We start from the raw sequence: 20,816 nt of genomic DNA, 5'->3' as shown, positions 1-20,816 counted from the left end.
TGCTTCGACGGTTCTTTAAAAAGTCATGTGTCATTTTAATAATCCTATATATCGATTATAAAAATTCTTATAGGATTATCTTTTAAAAAGCATATATATTAAAATTAATAAAAGAATACGTTGTCGGCAGGATTCGAACCTGCGCGGGAAGATCCCAATAGATTTCTAGTCTATCGCCTTAACCACTCGGCCACGACAACTGATACCTGTGTATCGCTCAGTGAGTTGTAATGAAAAGAAAATTTGAATTCTTTCCCCTTTTTGACGGTGTGGTTGATAAGGATAATGAATAAATAACGGCCCAGGGCGTGCGTCTTTTTATCACTAAGTCAATCAGCCGTGACGCGGTCAGACAACAATGCAGGCGGTATCAAAATTGATGGAGTAGGTTTCTCAACAACACACACAGGACTGAATCGTATCGAGGTAGTTTTATCGAGATGCCATTAATGGGTTCAGTGTGAAACCTAACTTTTTTCTCCGGGGGGGGGGGGGGGGTCACTTGAAATTTTCGGGGGGATGGGGCGGACTTATCCCCGAAGAGATGCCTGAAAGAAACTCTGTCCATAAATGACGTCACTTTCATCGGGGGAAGGAGGTTAGATGTGTCTGGCTTTTCTAACGTCTTGCTCGTGTGGGAGATGGTGGCTACAGAACTCAGGCGTAAGGGGGAAAATGTTATAATTCGAGAAGTTTTGGAAAAAGGACAGAGGCTGGCTATTTGTAACGATGTATAAAACGCATTTTAACAGGGAAAAAAAATATAGATTCAATTTTTTAATTAAATAAAGGCACGTAGTCAGTAATTTTATTCTAAACAAAGACTTGTACTACTGATTTTTTACTTTCTCGTATATACGTAGTATAGAGAAAGTATTGTAATCGTGCAAAAAAAAAAAATTAGGATTTTTACAAATCTCGACGTTTTACACCTCACTGATACGGAAAAACATAATTTTGCAATCTTGTCCGTATGTCTGTGTGTGTGTGTGTCTGTCTGTCTGTCTGTCTGTCCGTGTGTAAACACGATAACTTGAGTACCGTTACAGCTAGGTTGATGAAATTTCATATATAAGTATTTTATCAAAATCGTAGATCCGTATCAACTTTTGAGCGATTTCCGATAACCGGAAGTGGTACTTTTCCTACTTTGAATTTTTCAAAAGCCTATAACTTGAGTACTATTTCAGATAGATAAATGAAATTTCACATGTAAGTAAAAGATCTAATTCTCTACCTTCTGTTAAATTTTGAGTAATTTCCGTTGACTGGAAGGAGTAATTTACGCTACTTCCGATTTCTCAAAAAACTAATGTAAATTTTTAAAGTACTAATAATATTGCGCACTATTATACGCGTTTTTATTCGGCGTTTGCTTGGTGCGCAATGTTTTTTTTTTATGAGATTCTATTCTATTTTTAAAAGTTTAAGTATTTAAAATGGATTAAAAATCATAACTATATCCCCAGTTACCATCCCCTGTTGTTTTATATAAGAATATTCGAGAAAGTTTAGGGGAGATCACTACCGGTTTATTTTATTACGTCTTCAGCCTTCAAGGCAATGACATGACAATATATTACTGACTTCTACCTTTTTAATAGGGTAATGGCAAATTTTCAGAGATTCTTTACAAGACAATGACACGTAGCCCACGGTGATTTCTAATACAACAAAAACACAAGTTTAAAAAAAAAAAAAAGATTCCGTAGTGTAAATTCTCAATAATTTATCTTCAGAAATATTTCCGGTTGAATGTATGTATATAGTAAAAGGATAATTTAACACTGTAAAAGGATAATTAACACTGTAAAGGGATAATTTAACACTGTAAAAGGATAATTTAACACTATAAGGATAATTTAACACTGTAAAAGGAAAATTTAACACTGTAAAATGATAATTTAACACTGTAAAGGGATAATTTAACACTGTAAAAGGATAATTTAACACTGTAAAAGGATAATTTAACACTGTAAAAGGATAATTTAACACTGTAAAAGGATAATTTAACACTGTAAAAGGATAATTTAACACTGTAAAAGGATAATTTAACACAGTAAAAGGAAAATTTAACACTGTTAAAGGATAATTTAACACTGTAAAAGGATAATTTAACACTGTAAAAGGATAATGTAACACGTGAAACAAACTCGTATGAGTGTGACGTGAACTTTGATCACGTGACGATTTTTAATTTTTAACCTAGAGAATTTAAACGAACTGAAATTCTATTTTATGTGTCATTACGAAATTAGACCATTTACAAACACATATAATAAACCGTCTTTTATCTTTACCGATAGCCAAGATGACCTTACTGTGCACTCTCTATATTATACACTATCAAAAGACCTATGAAAAGAATGCATGAGAAACATATTTTTGTCTAAAAACAGTAAAAGTATGCTTGATTGTTTCTCAATCAAGGTCGATGAGTTCAAATCTACCTTCAGATCATCGATATCAAGAAACAAGAGGTTAGGAAATTATTTATCCACAGTTCGATACTCTTATACACGGTACCCTACCAGCACCACCCCCCCCCCCCCCGGAAAATATATACTTTTACCAGTGCCTCCCCCCTCTGAAAGAAACACTGCACTCTACAGACAAAATAACACCTCGTGACCATTGTTTCCTTCAGACATCACTCCGGGGTAGGGGGGGGTGGGGAGGGCCATGCCCCCAACCCCAAAGCTCGTGCACACAAACACACACACACACACGCCCGACCACACCTAGTTGACGACACTTTGGCCTAAATTTGTGATTGTATCGCGTATTTACGCCACGCGGCATGAGTGAATCTCCGTATGACGTACATGGGTCGGTAGTGACATCACAGAACCGTCGTGGTCGCCGCGATACTTCTTGTATGTTCGCATACAAACACATAATACACAACAAGAAACTTGTCATACACTAGCCATTAAAAAAAAAAATCCCACTTTATGTCATGTTGTACTGGTATATATTTTAAATTTGATGTCACGTGTGAAGGGAAGAAAGGCGGGTGTCGACAGTGAGAAATGTGTTGAGTAGTCGAATACAGCGCCATCCTCGCGCTATTGTGTGATGTAACCGATTGTTTTGGAAAATCCAAGGGAGAGTTGGAGTTATCTTACTTTACTCAGAGTTATTGTTCTTTGAGCTGAGGTAAACTTTTTTCATTCTTTAATATTAATTCTTTTTGGAGTTAATTATGTAATTTCATTTTTGACATACTTTATTTCTATATCTACAAATAGACCAACTAATATATAAAAAAAATTCGTATAATAAATAGTTCTAATACTATTTATATAATAATAGTAATCTCACATCAATTATGTTAAAGTGACCAAGTTTGTCATATTATTATGTCATTTGTGCTTTTTGTTACTAAAATTAAAAATTTTTTTAAATAACTTCTTTTGAAGTCATGTATTTTAAACATTCTAAGTTGAATGACGTTTCCTATGTTCTAAACGTGATTCTCTTGTTATCATTGATCATCAAAACGACAGGAATACTATCAAGCAGAATTTGTTTTAAAATAATACATTTTAAATACAGCCCTTGGATTAAGATATCTTCTATAGGTGATGAAGTAGAAGCGTAATTAGTTTGGAGGGTGGGGGGGGGGGTGGGGGTGGTAGAAGCTGAAAGATAGGCGTGTGTTGAGCAGAAGGCCAAAGGTCGGAGTGAACTAGGAATGAGTTTTGTGAGAGCAGACGTGGGAAAACCAGGAAAAAAAATTCGCCTTTTTCTTTTTTTTTCTTCCTGAGAACAAATCGTTCTAATTTTAGATTTCATGTCAATCGGAGAAATCTTAGAGGTTTTACATGCCGATTTTTTAAAAAAAAATTCTTACATCATATTTTTCAACATACAAGGTCGCATGTTAAATTTTGTAAACAATTAAGAGTTTTCTTATTAATAGGTTTTTTTTTTTTTTTTTACAAAATGCCTTGATCTTTAAGGTAGTGACTTTAGGACATGATTCCTAGTTGAAATATTGGAGGAGATATTCTCATATATTCTCTAACATGATTAAGTAGTATCAGTGTTTCTTTCAGACTTTTTTCTGCGGGGAGGGTGGTGAGCTACATTTTCTAGGGGGCGGACACTGGTAAAAGTATATATTTTCTATATAAAGTATATTTTGTTCGGGGGGTGTGGGGAATGGGGGACGGCAGACGTGCTTTAAGGGTGGGGGTAAGCTCCTCAGAAGAGATGCCTGGAAGAAAGTCTGTGTAGTATGTGTAAACATGTTGTTCGCGATATGGCCCGTTGACTCCGTCTTCTATGTCCAACTACCAAGAACAACATGCAAGGCAGGAGTTGTTTGATTTTACAGTTTTCTCTTCTGGATGGGTTGACGTCCCCATCTAGCAAGCTTATCTTTCCGAACTCGGGGGTTTTGGAGTTAGAAACCATACGCACTACCGTCCGACCACGTCGTTGTGGTGTATTCTAAGGGAAGTAATGTGACCAGCCAAACTAAGGGAAGTAATGTGAACAGCCAAACTAAGGGAAGTAATGTGAACAGCCAAACTAAGGGAAGTAATGTGAACAGTCAAACTAAGGGAAGTAATGTGACCAGCCAAACTAAGGGAAGTAATGTGACCAGCCCACAAAGGGAAGTAATGTGACCAGCCAAACTAAGGGAAGTAATGGGGCCATCCTAACAGAGGGAGGTAATGAGACCAGTTCCTAAAAAGTGAAGTAAGGTTCCCAGCCCCCTGCCCCACCGACATTAATCACGTGCTGCATCATGCTCCTCCGTCATGCTTAAGTGAGGCAAGGTCAGAGTTTATTTCATGTTTGAAGCCCCCCCCCCCCCCCACCCCACTCGAGTCTGACACATCGGTACTCAATCGCTACATTTACAGCCTAACTGCAAGTGACATTTTTATCACAAGCTTTATTTGTTTCCTAGCATAGGAGAGCTCTATGTAGCATCATAAATGTCGGTTGCGACCACGGTGATCGGTCCTTGATGCAGCGCAACTTGTTAGAGAAAGTATAATTTTACCCCGCTAACGAGGCTGCTCAGATATTAAAGCCTGTCATTCAAAGTTAAAACTTTCAATGTTTCAAGGGTTGCATCAGACTGAAGACATGTTTGCTTGAGTCACATATTTGGACTAGCGTCACTAGCTTGTGGCGGGGGGGGGGGGGGGGCGCTCAGTGACGTCATAGGCTGTGTACCAATTAGAGCTGGGTGGACTCAGTGACGTCATGTGCTATGTGCCAATTTACGGGTGGAATCAGTGACGTCCTATGCTACCGATTAGAGCTGGGTGGACTCAGTGACGTCATATGCTGTGTACCAATTAGAGCTGAATGGACTCAGTGACGTCCCACCAAACTAAACCAGCCAAATACAAACCAACGTCTTAGCTTGGGGGGCGTCCATAAATGACGTCACACTCGTAAGGGGAGGGGAGGTCCGTAATTTTGTGACGATGTGTGATGAGGGGGAGGGGGGGGGGGTTCAGATGGTGCGACGTCACACTTTTGCATTATAAAAAAGCAATGTTAGAAAACGAATTTTAGACGTTATTTCGCGTTTTAGAAAACTGTTTTAATAAATTCTAATAGGAATTGATTAAAATACTCGATTTTTACAGAGTTCAGACAAGATTTTGGAAAAATATCGATGTTTAAAAAAAAAATCAAGTGCAATTTTGAGGGGGGTTGTAGGCTGAGGTGTGACGTCTTTTTAGGGAGGGGGGGGGGGTGGGTCTGGCTTTTTGTGACGATGTGTGACGGAGGGGAGGGGGAGGGAGGTAAAAATCGTCAAAAAAAGAGTGACGTCATTTATGGATGACCCCTTGTCTGGTATTCTTAAATGGTTTTTATGTAGCTGATTCGCTGCTGTTTATATTAGGTGTTTTACTGTTAACATTTATAGTCGATCTATAAAGAAATAAATCGTAAAACTTATTGATTAAGTTTAAAACGTACCCATCATACTCCATGTAATAAGCAAATAAAATTGCATCATGTTTCTTAACGGTTTCTTTTTTTTTTTAATTTTTTTTTTTTAATATTTTGAAAACGTGCAACTTTTTTTTCGCGTTTTTAATTTGTTCATGAGATGAGTTCAGTGTAATGTTTTCAAAACCCCGACCAGGTACGGATCTACGGATCAATTCATTTCTTGATATTATTATTATTATTGAAAGCCATAATAAGGATATAGGCTATACTTTTGTGTTGTGAGTATCGGCTATCATTAGGCTATCATTAGGCGAATTTGTGAGGTTAATTAACGTTCGTGGTCGATTAGAACAGCGTTCACGTCCTATATCAGCCTTCAGTGTTCAAGGCTCTTTTAGATCATGATCAAACTTTTGTTACAGTTTTTTTATGATTGTGGAAACTAATAATTGCTCTAAATTTTTTAAAAAATAAATATTTAAAATGATTGTGTGTTTTTAAGCTTAATTAAATGAATAGGATTTTTTTTTAAATGTTGTAACAAAACTTTTAGATAGGCTACATAAGCTTTTTCGTGTAAGAAAACCATAAACTAAATATATAATATAGCTTATGATACACCAACAGTTGAATACATTTCTAAAAAATTTAAATGGCGAAAAAAAAATGAACGCTTTAAAGTAAACAAAGATCTAGAAATCTACATTTGAAAAAAAAATATTTAAAATTTAGCAAGCACTTTCATACCGACTGTTCTTTTATTTGGTTATTTAATTATTCTAAGTTTTCGATTTGTTTATGGTGTTTGAAATCAGTGGCGCAGCGAGGTCGGGTGTCACCCAGTGCGGCACTTAGTGGTGTCACCCCCCACAGAGGCGTAGCGACCCTTCCCGGGGACAAACTTTCAATTTTTCGAATTGCACCCCCCCCCCCCACAAACTTTCGATTTGTACCCCCCCTCCACCTTAAACTTTCGATTTGCACCTCTTAATAGACTATTTAACACTTGAATTAATCACTTAATTAAGTGGAATTATTATTTTTCTCTATATATTTTGCTATTTTTGCATTGGTGTCACCCCCCCTAAATGGTGTCACCCGGTGCGGTCCACCCCCCCCCCCTCGCTACGCCTCTGTTTGAAATACAATTGCGTTAACTTAATTAAGATATTCACCTCGTTAAATTAATATCCTTGTTTTTTTTTCTATAGATTTCGTTCGTCATTGAAGACAGAATAGAATCTTCCCTCTTGGTGAAATGAAGGATAGTCTTAAACCACTAGAAAAATGCATACTTTCGATTTGATTCAGGCGAAATACGTGCCCTCGAATGAGTCTAATTATTTTTTCACCAAGAAGAGTTCTACACCGGAAAATGGCCAGCACGGCGCATATCCATATATGACGACGTTGTCTGATGGCTACTGCCCTTCCCACAGCACACAGAGAGAAATCGAAACCCAACAAGATGATGAAAGCGAGGAACAAATGAACACAAACAAAGACGAACATTTACACATCAGCATTGAAGACGATGAACTGAGTTACAGACATCGTTTTCTGTGGAGAGAATTTCATCCGTCGGGTGACGTCACGCAACATGACGTCAGTGAAAATTCACGCGACGTAAAAGACGAAGTGGCCGCCCAGCGAAAAGACGAGAAAGCTAACTACGACATGTGCGATATTTTTAGAAGCTCGGTGAATGAGAGTACCAACTGCGGGAATATCCGATCCGACGGTTGCCATGGTGAAAACTCCCGCGGTCAAGGCTACAGCCCGTCCAGCAGCCCGATCACCTTGTCTTCTAGAAGCTCTAGCGTTTCGAGAAGCCCCGTCAGTCGTCCGTCGAGTAACCCCAGCCTGCCCCCCAGGCCGCCCAAACCTAAAGACGCCGTCCCCGTGGTGTTGCCCCCCTGTCGGATATGCGGGGCCCGTGCCTCGGGCTTTCACTACGGCGTCAACAGCTGCGAGGCCTGCAAAGGGTTTTTCCGTCGCGCTCTCAAACGACCAATGGATTTTCACTGCGCTAAAAATAAAACCTGTGACGTCAAAGGCAACAAACGCAGCTCGTGCAGGTTCTGCCGCTTCACGCGCTGTCTCAACTTGGGCATGTCCAAAGAAGCGATCAAAACCGGACGCTATTCGCACAAGAAACGCACGAAAGATACTATCGAGGTGAAAAGTCTTCAAATATCTCCAAACGCTATCACCGACACCTCAGAACTCGACGCCATTTTGAAAAAACTTTTCCAAGCAGACGCATCACTGATGGTATCGTCTGTTCGGATTCCCATGGACGTCCTACACCAGCGGCAACTCGAGTATAGGAATATTTATCTTAGCAAAAAATCTGGCAGCTCTTCCATGTCCCCTTCCTACAGTTCCTACCCTAATGTTGATCATACCTCTCAATCGAACCTTCCATTTGCTTATAACAACAACAAAGGTAATGGGCTCTCGACTAGTGTAAACGTACAGGGGTCGAATTTCACGACTAATGGGGCAGCCAGCTTAAATCATCATACAAAACCGGTAAACTCTCAAACTCAAAGCTCAAGTAAGAAAAATACAGACGCGTTGGGCACGTTTTGTTCTGACGGTTTAGTAGGTAAACGATCCAATGACGCTACTTTAAAGTTACCAAGCAACGCTTCCATAAGACAAGCTAAACGGGAAACGGATGTTAAAAACGAAACTGCCGAAACTGGAAGTTGCAGATCCGCGAAGAAAGAAAACCAGGAAGCTTTGACTGTTAGGCTAAATAAAACAGGCAACAAAGACAAGACACATTTTAAAGACACACGCGTGTCTTTGACGCCTGGGTGTGGAGACGATAAATATCAGGAAAATATCCCAGACAATGTGTTTAGTCAGATTCCTGTTCAACTTAAAGACAACCAATCAATAAATTGTAATGAAAATTACTCTGGGGGCTCATATTCCAGAGAACGATCGAAAGTGGACGAATTGTATTTTCATTCGAACGAGCAACACAGGGAAAAAGAAGAGACATTCTCCAAGAATGGAGACAGACTGAACATCCAATCAGTGGAAAGAGACACATTTAACTTGGCAGCCAACCAATCACCGAGAGGAGACACACTGACCCCGCCGACCGACCAATCAGAGATCTCGGATGCGGGGCTGTGGCCGAAAGACGCCTGTCAGGATTCGAGGACGGCCATTTTGCATCGAGCTGAGAAGTGGGTCAAGGGATACATCGAGTTCGCTCGGACTTTACCAGGTGAGCTCAGCTTGATTCACGTGCATTGGTGAGCAGTCACGTGATAGTAGCGATGTGAGGGACATTTTTTTTGCACGTAAATCCCCCCCCCCCCCCACACACACAAAACGCACAACTCGAATGCGTCTAAAATATATTGGTGTAAACATAATCGAGAAACTACACAAGGTGCTGAGATATTATCTTTGCAATCGTCCCCCTTCTTACTTTACCTAACGTAAGTTAGATACCCAACAGAGCTGGGTGGACTCAGGGGCTTTCTACTGACTTGAACCCCGATTCGAACTCCAGACTTACTGGTCAGCAGTCCAGCGCCGTTCTCGAGCAGATTAAATAGAGCTCATGTAATATTTATTTAAACTTCGACGCATGTAGAGACTGCTTGTTCAGCACTATGCACAGGAGTTAGATAAATTAGCGCAGAGGTAAAATGCGATAAATGTAAACCATTTTTCCGCAGCCGTCTGTAGATAGATGTGCTAATTACTGGACATCGTTTTAGTTTGAATAATTATCACCTCCTTGTTTTAAAGTTTGTAGGGTTTTTTATTTTCTTAGTACAGCTTTTAAATATTTTGCCATCTCCTGGACTAAAACAAAGAAATCATTTAAAGCATTTTTTTTACGAAATTGATTTAACATATTACAGCCTTACACACCCTAATAACTGACTAGTACGCCCCCCCCCCCCCCTCTCCCTCTCGCTTGTTTCGGTTCGTCGAGTTAAATATTAACGAGTTTCTGCCTAGAAAAACTCATTGCGGTGTGAATAGTCGACTGACACCTGCACAGCCACCTTTACTTTACTCAGGTACAGCAGAGCTGGGTGGGGAATCAGAAACCTTAACGGATTCGAGCACGCTATTTCACTTGTTGCGACACTCATTTCTATATATATATATATATATATATATATATATATATATATATATATATATATATATATATATATATATATATATATATATATATATATATATATATATATATATATATATATATACACATATATACACACACACATAAATATATTTATAATTATATATATATATATATATATATATATATATATATATATATATATATATATATATATATATATATATATATATATATATATATATATATATATATATATAGGCCTACATTTTTTTTCTTAAAAAGAAAAAAAAATGATATTTAAAAAGAACTTGGCCTCTCGCCAATCTCATGTTCTTTTCCTCATATCAGTTACCGTACAAGCTCCCATACCTCCGTGGCCGGGGATGGAAAAAAATCTGTACAGTTTATGACGTCAACGCACAAACAGTGATTTTCAGAAATCTGAAAAGAATAAATTCAAACGTCATGAGTGACCACTAAATTATATTACTGCCCGAGGTCGTTCGTTCTTCTGATGTCGATCACGTAGGCCCGTAGATTACGTCAAGCTTGCATCGAGTGTGCACTTTTCAAAACTTTGTGGCTCAACTTGTAAAAAGAAAAGTAAATACATACGTGTTTCTCAAATATTGCAAGAAACAAACTGAACAAATCATGTCTGGTCGTAGATTTGGATACAATCAGACTAAAGAGTAAGCTTTGAAAAAAGGTAGTTAAATAAAACACCGAAATAAAAATTATACGTCACATCAAGGGCTGCAGATGTTAATAGATGTCAACGTAAAAAAAAATCAACGGTTTTTTTTTTTTACTTTCTCGCATTCAGAGTAAAGAGGAAGTAAGAATAGTTAATATTTACTTTGACTTTTTTTTTCATTTTTAACCTCCCTATTTTATCTTATACAAAGTATATAGGAAGAGACACTATACTATAACTTGAATACTGTTTCAGTTAGGTAGACGAACATTCATATGATAAAAGATAACTTTCACAGTTTGAATGACCTACGGAAGTGGTACTTTCCGGTTTTTAAAATACAGATAACATAAGTGCAATTTGAGTTGTGTGGGCGAAATTAAATACATAAGCATAAGATTTTATTCTCTTGATTTTGTCAGATTTGAGTGATTTCTGGTGACCGGAAATAGTACTTTATACTATTTCCGATTTCTCAAAAAATATCGATTCGGCTTTTGTGGGCGAAATTAAATACATCAGCATAATATTTTATTCTCTTGATTGTGTCAGATTTGAGTGATTTCTGTTGACCGGAAGTAGTACTTTATGCTATTTCCGATTTCTCAAAAAATATCAATTCGACCGAACCAATTTGTTTTAAACTTTTCACGTAGGTCAAGACTTGATGCCAATGTACTGTGACATAAAATATGACTGTAATACATGTTTAATTACTTTAAACAAATTAATCAGTGTCCTTATTTTCCGCTCTGTTATGCACACACTGTTTGCTGTTCATTTGGTGCGCAATTTTTTTTCCTACTCGATTCTATTCTGTTGAAAAATGTATGTATTAAGAAACGTTATAAAAATTACTATTTTACTTAAAGTGCCACCCTACTAGAGGGGTGGGGTGAAGAGGGCGGTGGTCGGGAGCGGTAAACTTTCTTCGGGGGGGGGGGGGTTATCTCCCCCCCCCCTCCCCTCGAGGAGATGCTCGAAAGAAACTACAGCTCGTGGTGTTGGTAAAAAAAAAAAGCGGTGAGGGTTGATTCAAGGGTCCGCAGTTCGTCACTTGTGTATCTACACAATTGTTGGACCTAATTTATGACATTTTTTGTTTCCATAGAGAAAAAAAAATAAACTTTTTTTGTGCAATTCACCCTGGGGACTAATTTGCCCGAGTGCCATCTTAACTTTCCTTAAACTGCTCGCCGGCCATCTTGTCTCAACGGGTTCAAAAACATGAATGCTCACGTGTTGGAGAGTATTGAAGAAAATGTGAACCAGACGGAGCGCGCGCTCTTATCATACATGACATGGAAATTCCCGATTTTTTTTTACTTTTGTTTTCTGGGCGAGCTAGATCTTGGCTAGTTATTTCATTGTCTGCTTAATGCAAACAGGATGGGTGGGTGGGTGAAGGATGCGAAGGTCGAGTAACGGTGCCATGATAATTTGTGTTTATCTTTTAATCGACAAAGGCGGCAAGGAGAAACCGTGAGAATTCTATTTTTAACGCTGATGGGGGCGGGGCGGGGAAATTTGGGATTACCGCGGGATATATAACGCGCATCTGGCACGTGTCGTGTTTGGAGGAAAATCCGTACCATTTTTTAACTCACCAGGCTGTTGGGGCGGCTTCTGGGTGTCAAAGATGTCCATGCACAGTGGCGTAGGCAAGGGGGGTTAGGGGGTTATAACCCCTCCCATGGACCCCTATATATATATATATATATATATATATATATATATATATATATATATATATATATATATATATATATATATATATATATATATATATATATATATATATATACCGGTAGTCATATATATATATATATATATATATAAATAGGCTTATATTATATACGTATGTTAACATTTTGAACCCCTCCCATGACCGATTCCTGGGTACGCCACTGTCCATGCATCATTAGCTCCCGCACTGTGGATCAAGGTATAGCCCCTCATCGATTCAACTATCTGCTAATTAGAATACAGAATAATGTAATCAACACAGTTATAAAACAGTTAAATTTAGCATGTAGTTCTAATCATCTAATGAAAAAAAAACACGAAAAAAAACAACAAAAAACAAACAAACAAACAACAAACACGTGGATAGGTTTGTTAATGAATTTTGACCTCGGTTAGTGCCGGTGTTTCTTTTAGATATTTCTCCGGGGGGGGGGGGGGGGGGGCACACAGGTGTTTTAGTATGTATTTTCAATAGAAATTTCTATTTTTTTTTCTCTATCGTTCGGAGATGGGGAGGGGGAGGGTCGGTGGACGCGCTTCAGGAGAGGGAGCAGTGCATTTAAAGAAATGCCTGAAAGAAACTCTGGTTAGTGCTTGCAATGCTTATTTATATAATTAAAGCTTCGTTTTTATATTATTGGACTGTCTTTGGTGGTCGTTAACCTTTGCTTATTCGAACTTACAAGAATGCCATATAAGAGTCTATGACCTTTAGCTTTAGTTGAAAGATCCACACGCATTCCCCTCTTTCTTGAACGCGACACGTCGTTTAGACCTAGACCTATAAATGTCGTCTTTAAACTGTAAATGAGATTAAAATCTTTGCAGAAACACGTAGCCGCTTCAATAAACTACAGCAACAATACAAGTTTAAAAACTGTCACGGGAAAATAGGGACAGACAAAAGCGCGGCGAATAGAAAGTAGGTCAAGGAATGGCCCCGAACAATGCCCTGCTAAATATAAAGTAAATGAAAACACTTATGATATCACCGAACGGGCAGACCTTCGGAAAACACGTCGTCACTTATGTAAATGCAGGTTTAATGAACTGCAGAGGTACTTCGTGCGTAACATTACACTTGCCAGATTTTTTTTCACAGGAGAAAAATGCCAAAAAATAAATAAAAATGATGCAACCGAAATTTAGATACCGCGCATGTTCAGTATGCGATAACAAATTGAAATAGGAATATGAGTTTAAGCGTAACAGTCTTTTTGTTTAATTTTGTTCTATAAAACTATTTTTTGTTTATGTTTTGTTTTAATCATTTTTGTTCCATGTAACGGACGACCCAATCTATAAAATGTTTTGGGACTCAACCCTGGATTGACTAACTACAGTGGCGTCGCTAGTTCGGGTATCACCCGGTGCGGCACTTCGTGGTATTATCCCCCCCTCCCCTAAAGAAATAAAGTGTGTGCGTGTGTATAGCGTGTGTATAGGCCAACATAGGCCTATAATTTAATTGCTAAATACGCGTACATCTATGTGTATAAACTTTAATCACTGCAGACGTAATAGTAACGATGTTTATTAAAAGTCAGTTAATAATTTTGTTGGAAATAGCATTTTCTCTATAGTTAGAACGTTTACGTTATGGTGTCACCCCCACCCTCTTGTAATAATTGTCAATTTGTACTTAAAAGACTACTTTACTTTAATTAATCTTTAATGGAACTGGCAAAAAGGCATTTTCCTTCTGTACAATTGGAATTTTTTTGCCTTGGTGTCACCCGGTGCGGTCCGCACCCCCCGCTACGCCTCTGACTAACTAGTGGTAAAAAGTGTGACATTCGGCTCTTTGCACACAATCATAATGTACACGAAATTATAGTTTGCATATGTTTTGGTTCAATTCGGAAATCAAAACCATTACAATAAACGTTTCTAAATTGTAGGCCTGCCAGTAGATCCCTATAAACCGAGCTATCGACGGTAAGATAAATAGTCAATTCTTTTATTTTTTCCTGCCAGGTTTCTCTTCTCTACCCCACCAGGACCAGGCATCTCTGTTACAACACGCTTGGGACGAAGTGTGGCTTCTAGGTGCGCACAGGTAACCATCTTTTACACATCATTTTCATTAGCCATCGCGTAACCGCATTTTCACATTATTTTCATTAGCCATCACCAGTAACCACATTTTCACATTATTTTCATTAGCCATCACCGTAACTATATTTTCACATCATTTTCATTAGCCATCGCCGTAACTATATTTTCATATCGTTTACATTAGCCAGCGCATCGCCGTAACTATATTTTCACATCATTTACATTAGCCATCACCGTAACTATATTTTCACATCATTTACATTAGCCATCACCGTAACTATATTTTCACATTATTTTCATTAGCCATAAGAGTAGCTATATTTTCACATCATTTACATTAGCCATCACCGTAACCATATTTTTACATCAATTTCATTAGCCATAGCTGTAACCATATTTTCACATCATTTACATTAGGCATCGCCGTAACCATCTTTTCCTATTATATTTTAATAACATTAGACACATCATTATCTTGGAGTCAGCACAAACGTATTATTAATAATATGGGAACATACAGTTTCGAACAAAGATTACGATGAAATACACGCTGAGCTTTTTCCTATGTGGAATTTAAACATGTAGTACTCGTGTAATTTTTCTTGAACGAATTGTTTTCATTTTTTTGGTCTTACTTTTATCGATAGGTTTTGTAAATGAAACAAATTCATTGGTATGTATTAGTATTGCCATACTACTACTAGTCTTTTTCTTTATGCAGGGGTTACAGTAGCGAGCTTGAGGTAGCCGTAATGCCATCTGGGAAAAGCTTTCACTGTGAAGAACTAGAACGCGGTTGGGGCGGACAATATGCACGCCTTGCGTTTCACATAGCGCATATCGTCAAGGGCCACAACCTAACACCAGAACTGATCACACTTCTCAAAGCCATGTGCATTGTTTCCCCTGATAGGTAAAGATCAACTATTAAGGTTTTGGCTGTCTTGAAAGCTGTACAAAATAAAATTAATGCAATTTATACCAGGTTTCTGCCAAATGGCAGAGAAGAAAAGCTTATAAATCTGTAATTATGAAGAGTTACTAAAGTAAAACTGACCATGATAGTTATAAAAGTAAATAAATACAGGCATACAAATGTTATGTATATCTATCTACAGGCTAAAAACTAATGGCCCGAACCGCTATTGGATTTACTAACAACTTTTGATTAAATTTTCAAAATTCAGTTTGCATCAAAGCAATAATAGCATACAAACAAGAGTACTAGCCTTTTCATGTTGAATATGGGATAAAATTTGTTCATTGTTATATTATTGACAGATGTGTCCTGACGAACTACAAGGAAGTAGAACAAATACAATGGATGGTAGTGGCTTGCTTGCTGCACCACATGGAGAACCACACTAAGGACCACATCACTTTCCCGAGGTTGGCCTCCATTTTGACAACACTCAGAGAACTCAGCCAAGTGGCACAGAGTACTAAGAGTAGCAGAACAGTGGCAGAAGATTCTGTGTACAACATAATAACACAATCTTTCGCACCCTTTTAATACTACAAATGTTCTGTTCTTTTAGTCATGTTTAGTAACAACTCATAAACACAATTGTAGCATTCATCAGAAGCAAGTTATTAACACATGTGGTACTAATGTAATCCCACTCTGGTATTATGTATAGTAAAACCAGCTAAATTTTTAAATACATATCTCCTAATCAGGTAACTGTATCATAAACCAGAAATTAAAGCCAAATCATTATTTGGTTTTACTAGCTGCAAATATTAAAGCAAGGTAAAATAAACCACAATGGATATAAAAAAAAAAACATGACAAATTGTGCTTTCAATGATTTTATTACTCAACTTGTCTCTGAAATACAATTTAACTGAAAGCAGAAAAAAAAAAAAATCATTATGCCCCATAATTTAGAAATGACAAGTATTTTTAGTTTTTAAGCTGATAGCTAGGGTATCCAAAATTGTAATATATAGAAATAGAACTAGGTTTTAGTTCATTAAAATATCTGGGGTCTTTTACAATTAGCAGACAAACAAAAACCACCATGGCCAACAAACTGGCAAGAGCTACTTGAACAATTTGATTAGAATCAAATCCAACCCTATAATACAAGAGTTCTGCCATTTCACATTTGATGTAGCCATTGAAAAACAACCACTTAAGACAACCATTCAATCTTGCAGACAAATTCATTAAGTCAAAAAACATTTTTCTTAATTAAATCCAGTAACAACTTTCTGCCTACTTGTCCAAAAAAAATAGCATCCACACTATCAAACACACTGAAACAGTACACTCCCTTGTAGTGTATTTAACAATACACCACAAAGTAAATTGTTCCCAAAAATAGAACTTATCTTCAAATTTGAAATAATTTATTAACGCACTCCAGTTTGATGCCAAAATTTTAAATGAGTGCAGACAATATTGCCAATCAAGGTGGCTGTTATAAACAGAGGGGGGAAAAACTTTCAAGTGCCAAATTTCAACACTTCATTTATGGCACAACTAAATCAAAGCTAATATTTTAGAACAAATTTTAAAATTTAATATGGTATGGTGTTTAATTTTTTTTGTTTTTTTTAAAAATTAAATGTTTTGGTTACTGAAGACGGTTGCTCCCCTGAATGAAACTAAAATCTGGCAAGTCAGATCAGTCTCAGTAATAATGCTTTTAGTGGATACCTGCGATTCACACAGGTCAAATAATCTTGCCATCCTACAAAACTGGTAACAAAATTTAGATCTTCAAGATGGTTCTATGATAAAGATTGCTTGTGGACATCATGTAAGAGGATAAAGTGTACTGGGAGCAACTAAAGTACACTATTTTTAAGCTTAAAAAATGATCATTAATGATGGTGATAAATCTGACAAATCAGACAGCTACATTTGCCAGAAATCTTTGTTACCCTAATAGAAAAAAAGTTGCTAAAACAAATGTTCCAATAACAAGCTTAACTGAAATGACAAAAAAAAAAGATACAAACTGAATTGTTTGACGCAAACAACTTTAGAACCCATTTACACAATGCCAAGCGAAGTGTAATGAATGTATTTTAGTTTCAAATCATGCAGATGTTCTTGTCAATGGGTGTAACAAGGCACTGATGGACTCTTCACTTAGCAAAGGGAAACAAAGTCTAAACTTTCTACAAACAATTTCAGAAAAGAAAAAAGTCATGTACCTTAGGAATTCTTGGCAATGTACAACTGCTACATGTCAAGTTTGATGAAGTAAAAACAGAGACTCCTTAGTCTAGTAGCAGAATGTTGTGACCATTAGAGTTAGAATAATATGGTCTTTCTTTGACACATAGTATTAAGACATTTGAAAAAGAATATTTTGACTTCCATAAAATAGCTCACCTCCACACTGTAGTACACTCACATAGTATAAAAGTCCGAAAATGTAAGCAGGACAGAGAATGTCTGCTAAGGGATTATAACATGCCCTTAACAGAAAAACATACCTCCCCAACCCACCCCAAGACAATTGCATCACAGCAGGTTAAATTCCTTATCAGACACAAAAGATATTTACATTCTGAATACAGTCCAGCTATTTTGAAGTTCTGATACTCTGAATAGATCCAGTCTGGACCACTCAGCAAATTTGTACAATTTATAATACAATATTGGCCTTGTTAAAAGCATACATGAAATATCTTTTATGTGAGCAACCATACATTTTTAATTGATGAACTTAATGAGATTGTGAATAGGTAGTCTTATTTGTCAGTGTTTAGCTATTTTCACAGCCTACAGTTGAAAAATATAAATTCATCAACTTGTTTGTCACACCCCCTACCCCTGATGACCCAAAAATATGCCTCAAACTAAAAGCCTAGAAACTAAGTTAATTCTATATAAATTAAATAAACAATCTTTAAAATCTACAATAACATTAACTTAAAACCAGGCATACAGAGCTTTTTATCTTTCATATTTTTGCATAACATTTGAACTTTTTACATACTGAATATGCAAGAGCCTTTCAAACACTAAAAACATTGCCTGTAGTTAACTGCAAGAGAACTGTTAAATTTAAAGGAATAATATTCTTCCTGCAAATGGTCAAGTTAAATATTGTTTAAGTTAAAATTATTCCGAAATAAAAAAAAAAAGCTTGTATGTTCATATTCTGGTAACATGTCTAAAACAACAAGCAGTTAAATCAACGGCAACAGTTAACTACAAAAAAAAAACACTTTAGTAAGCTAAAATAACAATTGCACCTGAGACTTAACTTCACTTTTAGATATGCAACTACACATGAAATAAACCAGTATAAACATCCATCTCTATCCAAGAGACAAATGCAGTAAATTTACTAGTACATTACATACAGTTTCTTTTTATTTACATCAACAGGCTAACATATGGGTTGGGAAGAAAAAAACAACACAATAAGCAGTGTTATGTTTACATTTTGGTAAATTCAACAGTTTATCAGGTCATGTTCATTTTATCTTTTACACCTAAACATATTCCATCCATATCCCATGACATTTTAAGTGATCTATGATTTATGCAAACAATCATACTACAAATACACACACAAAATACATTGAACACCTTTGTTTCATAGAATATATAAATGTATAGTCTCAACCACTCATTTAATGTGGAATAATAAAATATTTTATGCTTTTTATTTTAGTGAAGGAAAAAAGCATGTAATTAAACCACATTGAAACTGTACCTTATTTAAAACAATCATGATAAATACCTTCATCAAATGATATTCTAAGGAATTATTTATGTTGCAGATTTCTCATTGTATGAATACAACTGGAAAAAATGTATAATTTTTTTTTACACTTACTTATAAATAAATTTTACTATGTACCAAACTTAAACCAGAAAAATTGAACAAGCAAACCACATATTAAGATCACCATTCTGAAAAGTCAATTTTTCCATGATAATTACAGATGAATGAAAACAAATGAAAGCAAATGCTGCCTTTGTGAGTCAGAATGTCTAGAGCACAATTAAGGATTTACAGGTCCAGTTTATAATGAATGCAGCATATGCTTCTGTTAGTTTAATAAGTATTCTGTCCTCATTGATGTTAATGCCTTTCTGGAATATAACTGCTCCATATCCCTTTGACTTTTGTATGTCCAATAGATATACATGTATATCACCCTAAAGTTAGACACGTCAATCTTCAGCCATTCAGCAGTTGATTTTTATAGGCTGATTGTTAAAACATGAGGTCTTGTGTATTCCATACAGAATTAAAAGCGGAGTCATTATGGCACACTCAAATATTTGCTTTCAAATTAAGGTTTGATCATTCATGCTTAAACATCCCGGCTGTAGAATATTATAACTTTCAAGGCACATGACTATTTGCAGAGATTAACCAGTCTCCATTTTGTTTACTCTGCCAGTTACAAGTCAAACAATTGAAAAGAATGACTGATTTCAAAGAAGCACAGGGCATTGCTGAAAATGATCCAGCGTGTGAAAATGTTCACAACTTTCTCATGTATATAGTAAAGTAAAAGCCAGTTAATGTTCTGATAGCAGTTACTAGATTTGTTGTGAATCTTAATAAAAATGTAAATCACAAAGTCATTTTGTCCCTTAGTGTGCAGCTGCAAAAATACTGGACCAATAAATAGCACAATTCTGAAACACATGCATGAGAGATCCACATTTAACACTGGTGCCCAACACATTCAAACATCCTTGAAAAACTGTTGAAATCTCCTAAATGAAAAGGAAGAGAACACTGCTGTATAAATTTGTTTAAATACTTGATTCAGTCCTACTTGTTAATGAACATCTAAGCAACAGTTTGCTGCTGATGTGTAGGAGGCCCTCGTGCTGCTTGTTGCTGGTGACTGCTATTAGCACGCTGTTGCTGCTGGTTTTGTTGCATTTGCTGCTGTCTGTAATATTCCTCCTCAGTGTCTGGATCCATCTGTTGAGCTTCAGCCACATACAAAGACGGGTCAATGGTTTTAGGTATTGGCTTGATTTCTGTGCCCAATTCTTGTTCTATCTTGTGTAAGGCGAATCTGTAAATTAAATTAAATTAGCAGACATTAATCACCCTAATAGGTTTCACAGCAATTAATGGCAGATTTAACAGTGAGTTAATTTTAAAAAATTAATTTTTTTTGGATAACTAAGAAATTTTACATCAGAAGGTTTAACAAATTTTAACAACCTAACCCTTTTCAAGTTCAAGAGATTAACATGTCAAAAAGCAAGGGTTGTTGAGTCAGTAAATGCAATCTATGATAGCTTTCCGATTA

At 36.6% G+C, this 20,816-nt stretch overlaps 2 protein-coding genes and 1 non-coding gene across 3 annotated transcripts in view; 1 reads left to right on the top strand and 2 right to left on the bottom strand.

Annotated features, from left to right (window-relative positions):
• Window positions 1–118: 118 nt before the first annotated feature.
• On the bottom strand, window positions 119–200 carry Trnas-aga (transfer RNA serine (anticodon AGA)). The gene has a single exon. It is a non-coding gene; the product is annotated as a tRNA-Ser (tRNA).
• Window positions 201–2,913: 2,713 nt separating this feature from the next.
• Window positions 2,914–16,364, top strand: LOC131953676 (uncharacterized). Its single transcript, XM_059316986.1, has 5 exons — window positions 2,914–3,159; window positions 7,143–9,178; window positions 14,481–14,562; window positions 15,283–15,474; window positions 15,843–16,364. Exons 2-5 carry the CDS (start codon window positions 7,219–7,221, stop codon window positions 16,072–16,074), a joined length of 2,466 nt encoding a protein of 821 aa, XP_059172969.1. The 5' UTR covers window positions 2,914–3,159; window positions 7,143–7,218; the 3' UTR covers window positions 16,075–16,364.
• The window catches only part of LOC131953677 (ATP-dependent RNA helicase cgh-1), an 18,561-nt gene continuing 14,100 nt past the window's right edge, over window positions 16,356–20,816 (bottom strand). Inside the window, exon 11 of the mRNA XM_059316987.1 lies at window positions 16,356–20,576. Within this exon, the coding sequence (XP_059172970.1) occupies window positions 20,342–20,576 (235 nt within the window). The 3' untranslated portion in view covers window positions 16,356–20,341. The remainder of the gene's footprint in view (window positions 20,577–20,816) is intronic.

Source organism: Physella acuta, unplaced genomic scaffold, assembly GCF_028476545.2.
Source record: "Physella acuta isolate Inbredline_101_S28 unplaced genomic scaffold, ASM2847654v3 ptg000937l, whole genome shotgun sequence".
NCBI lineage: Eukaryota > Metazoa > Mollusca > Gastropoda > Physidae > Physella > Physella acuta.
The sequence above is the reverse complement of the archived record's forward strand: the minus strand, read 5'-3'. Positions and strand labels throughout refer to the sequence as shown.

Excerpts from the sequence above, each read along its gene's own strand:
- LOC131953676 (XM_059316986.1), top strand. The coding sequence starts at position 7,219 with ATGCATACTTTCGATTTGATTCAGGCGAAATACGTGCCCTCGAATGAG. Across the intron at positions 9,179-14,480 it reads GTTCGCTCGGACTTTACCAG|GTTTCTCTTCTCTACCCCAC; the intron begins GTGAGCTCAGCT and ends TTTTCCTGCCAG. Across the intron at positions 15,475-15,842 it reads TGCATTGTTTCCCCTGATAG|ATGTGTCCTGACGAACTACA; the intron begins GTAAAGATCAAC and ends TATTATTGACAG.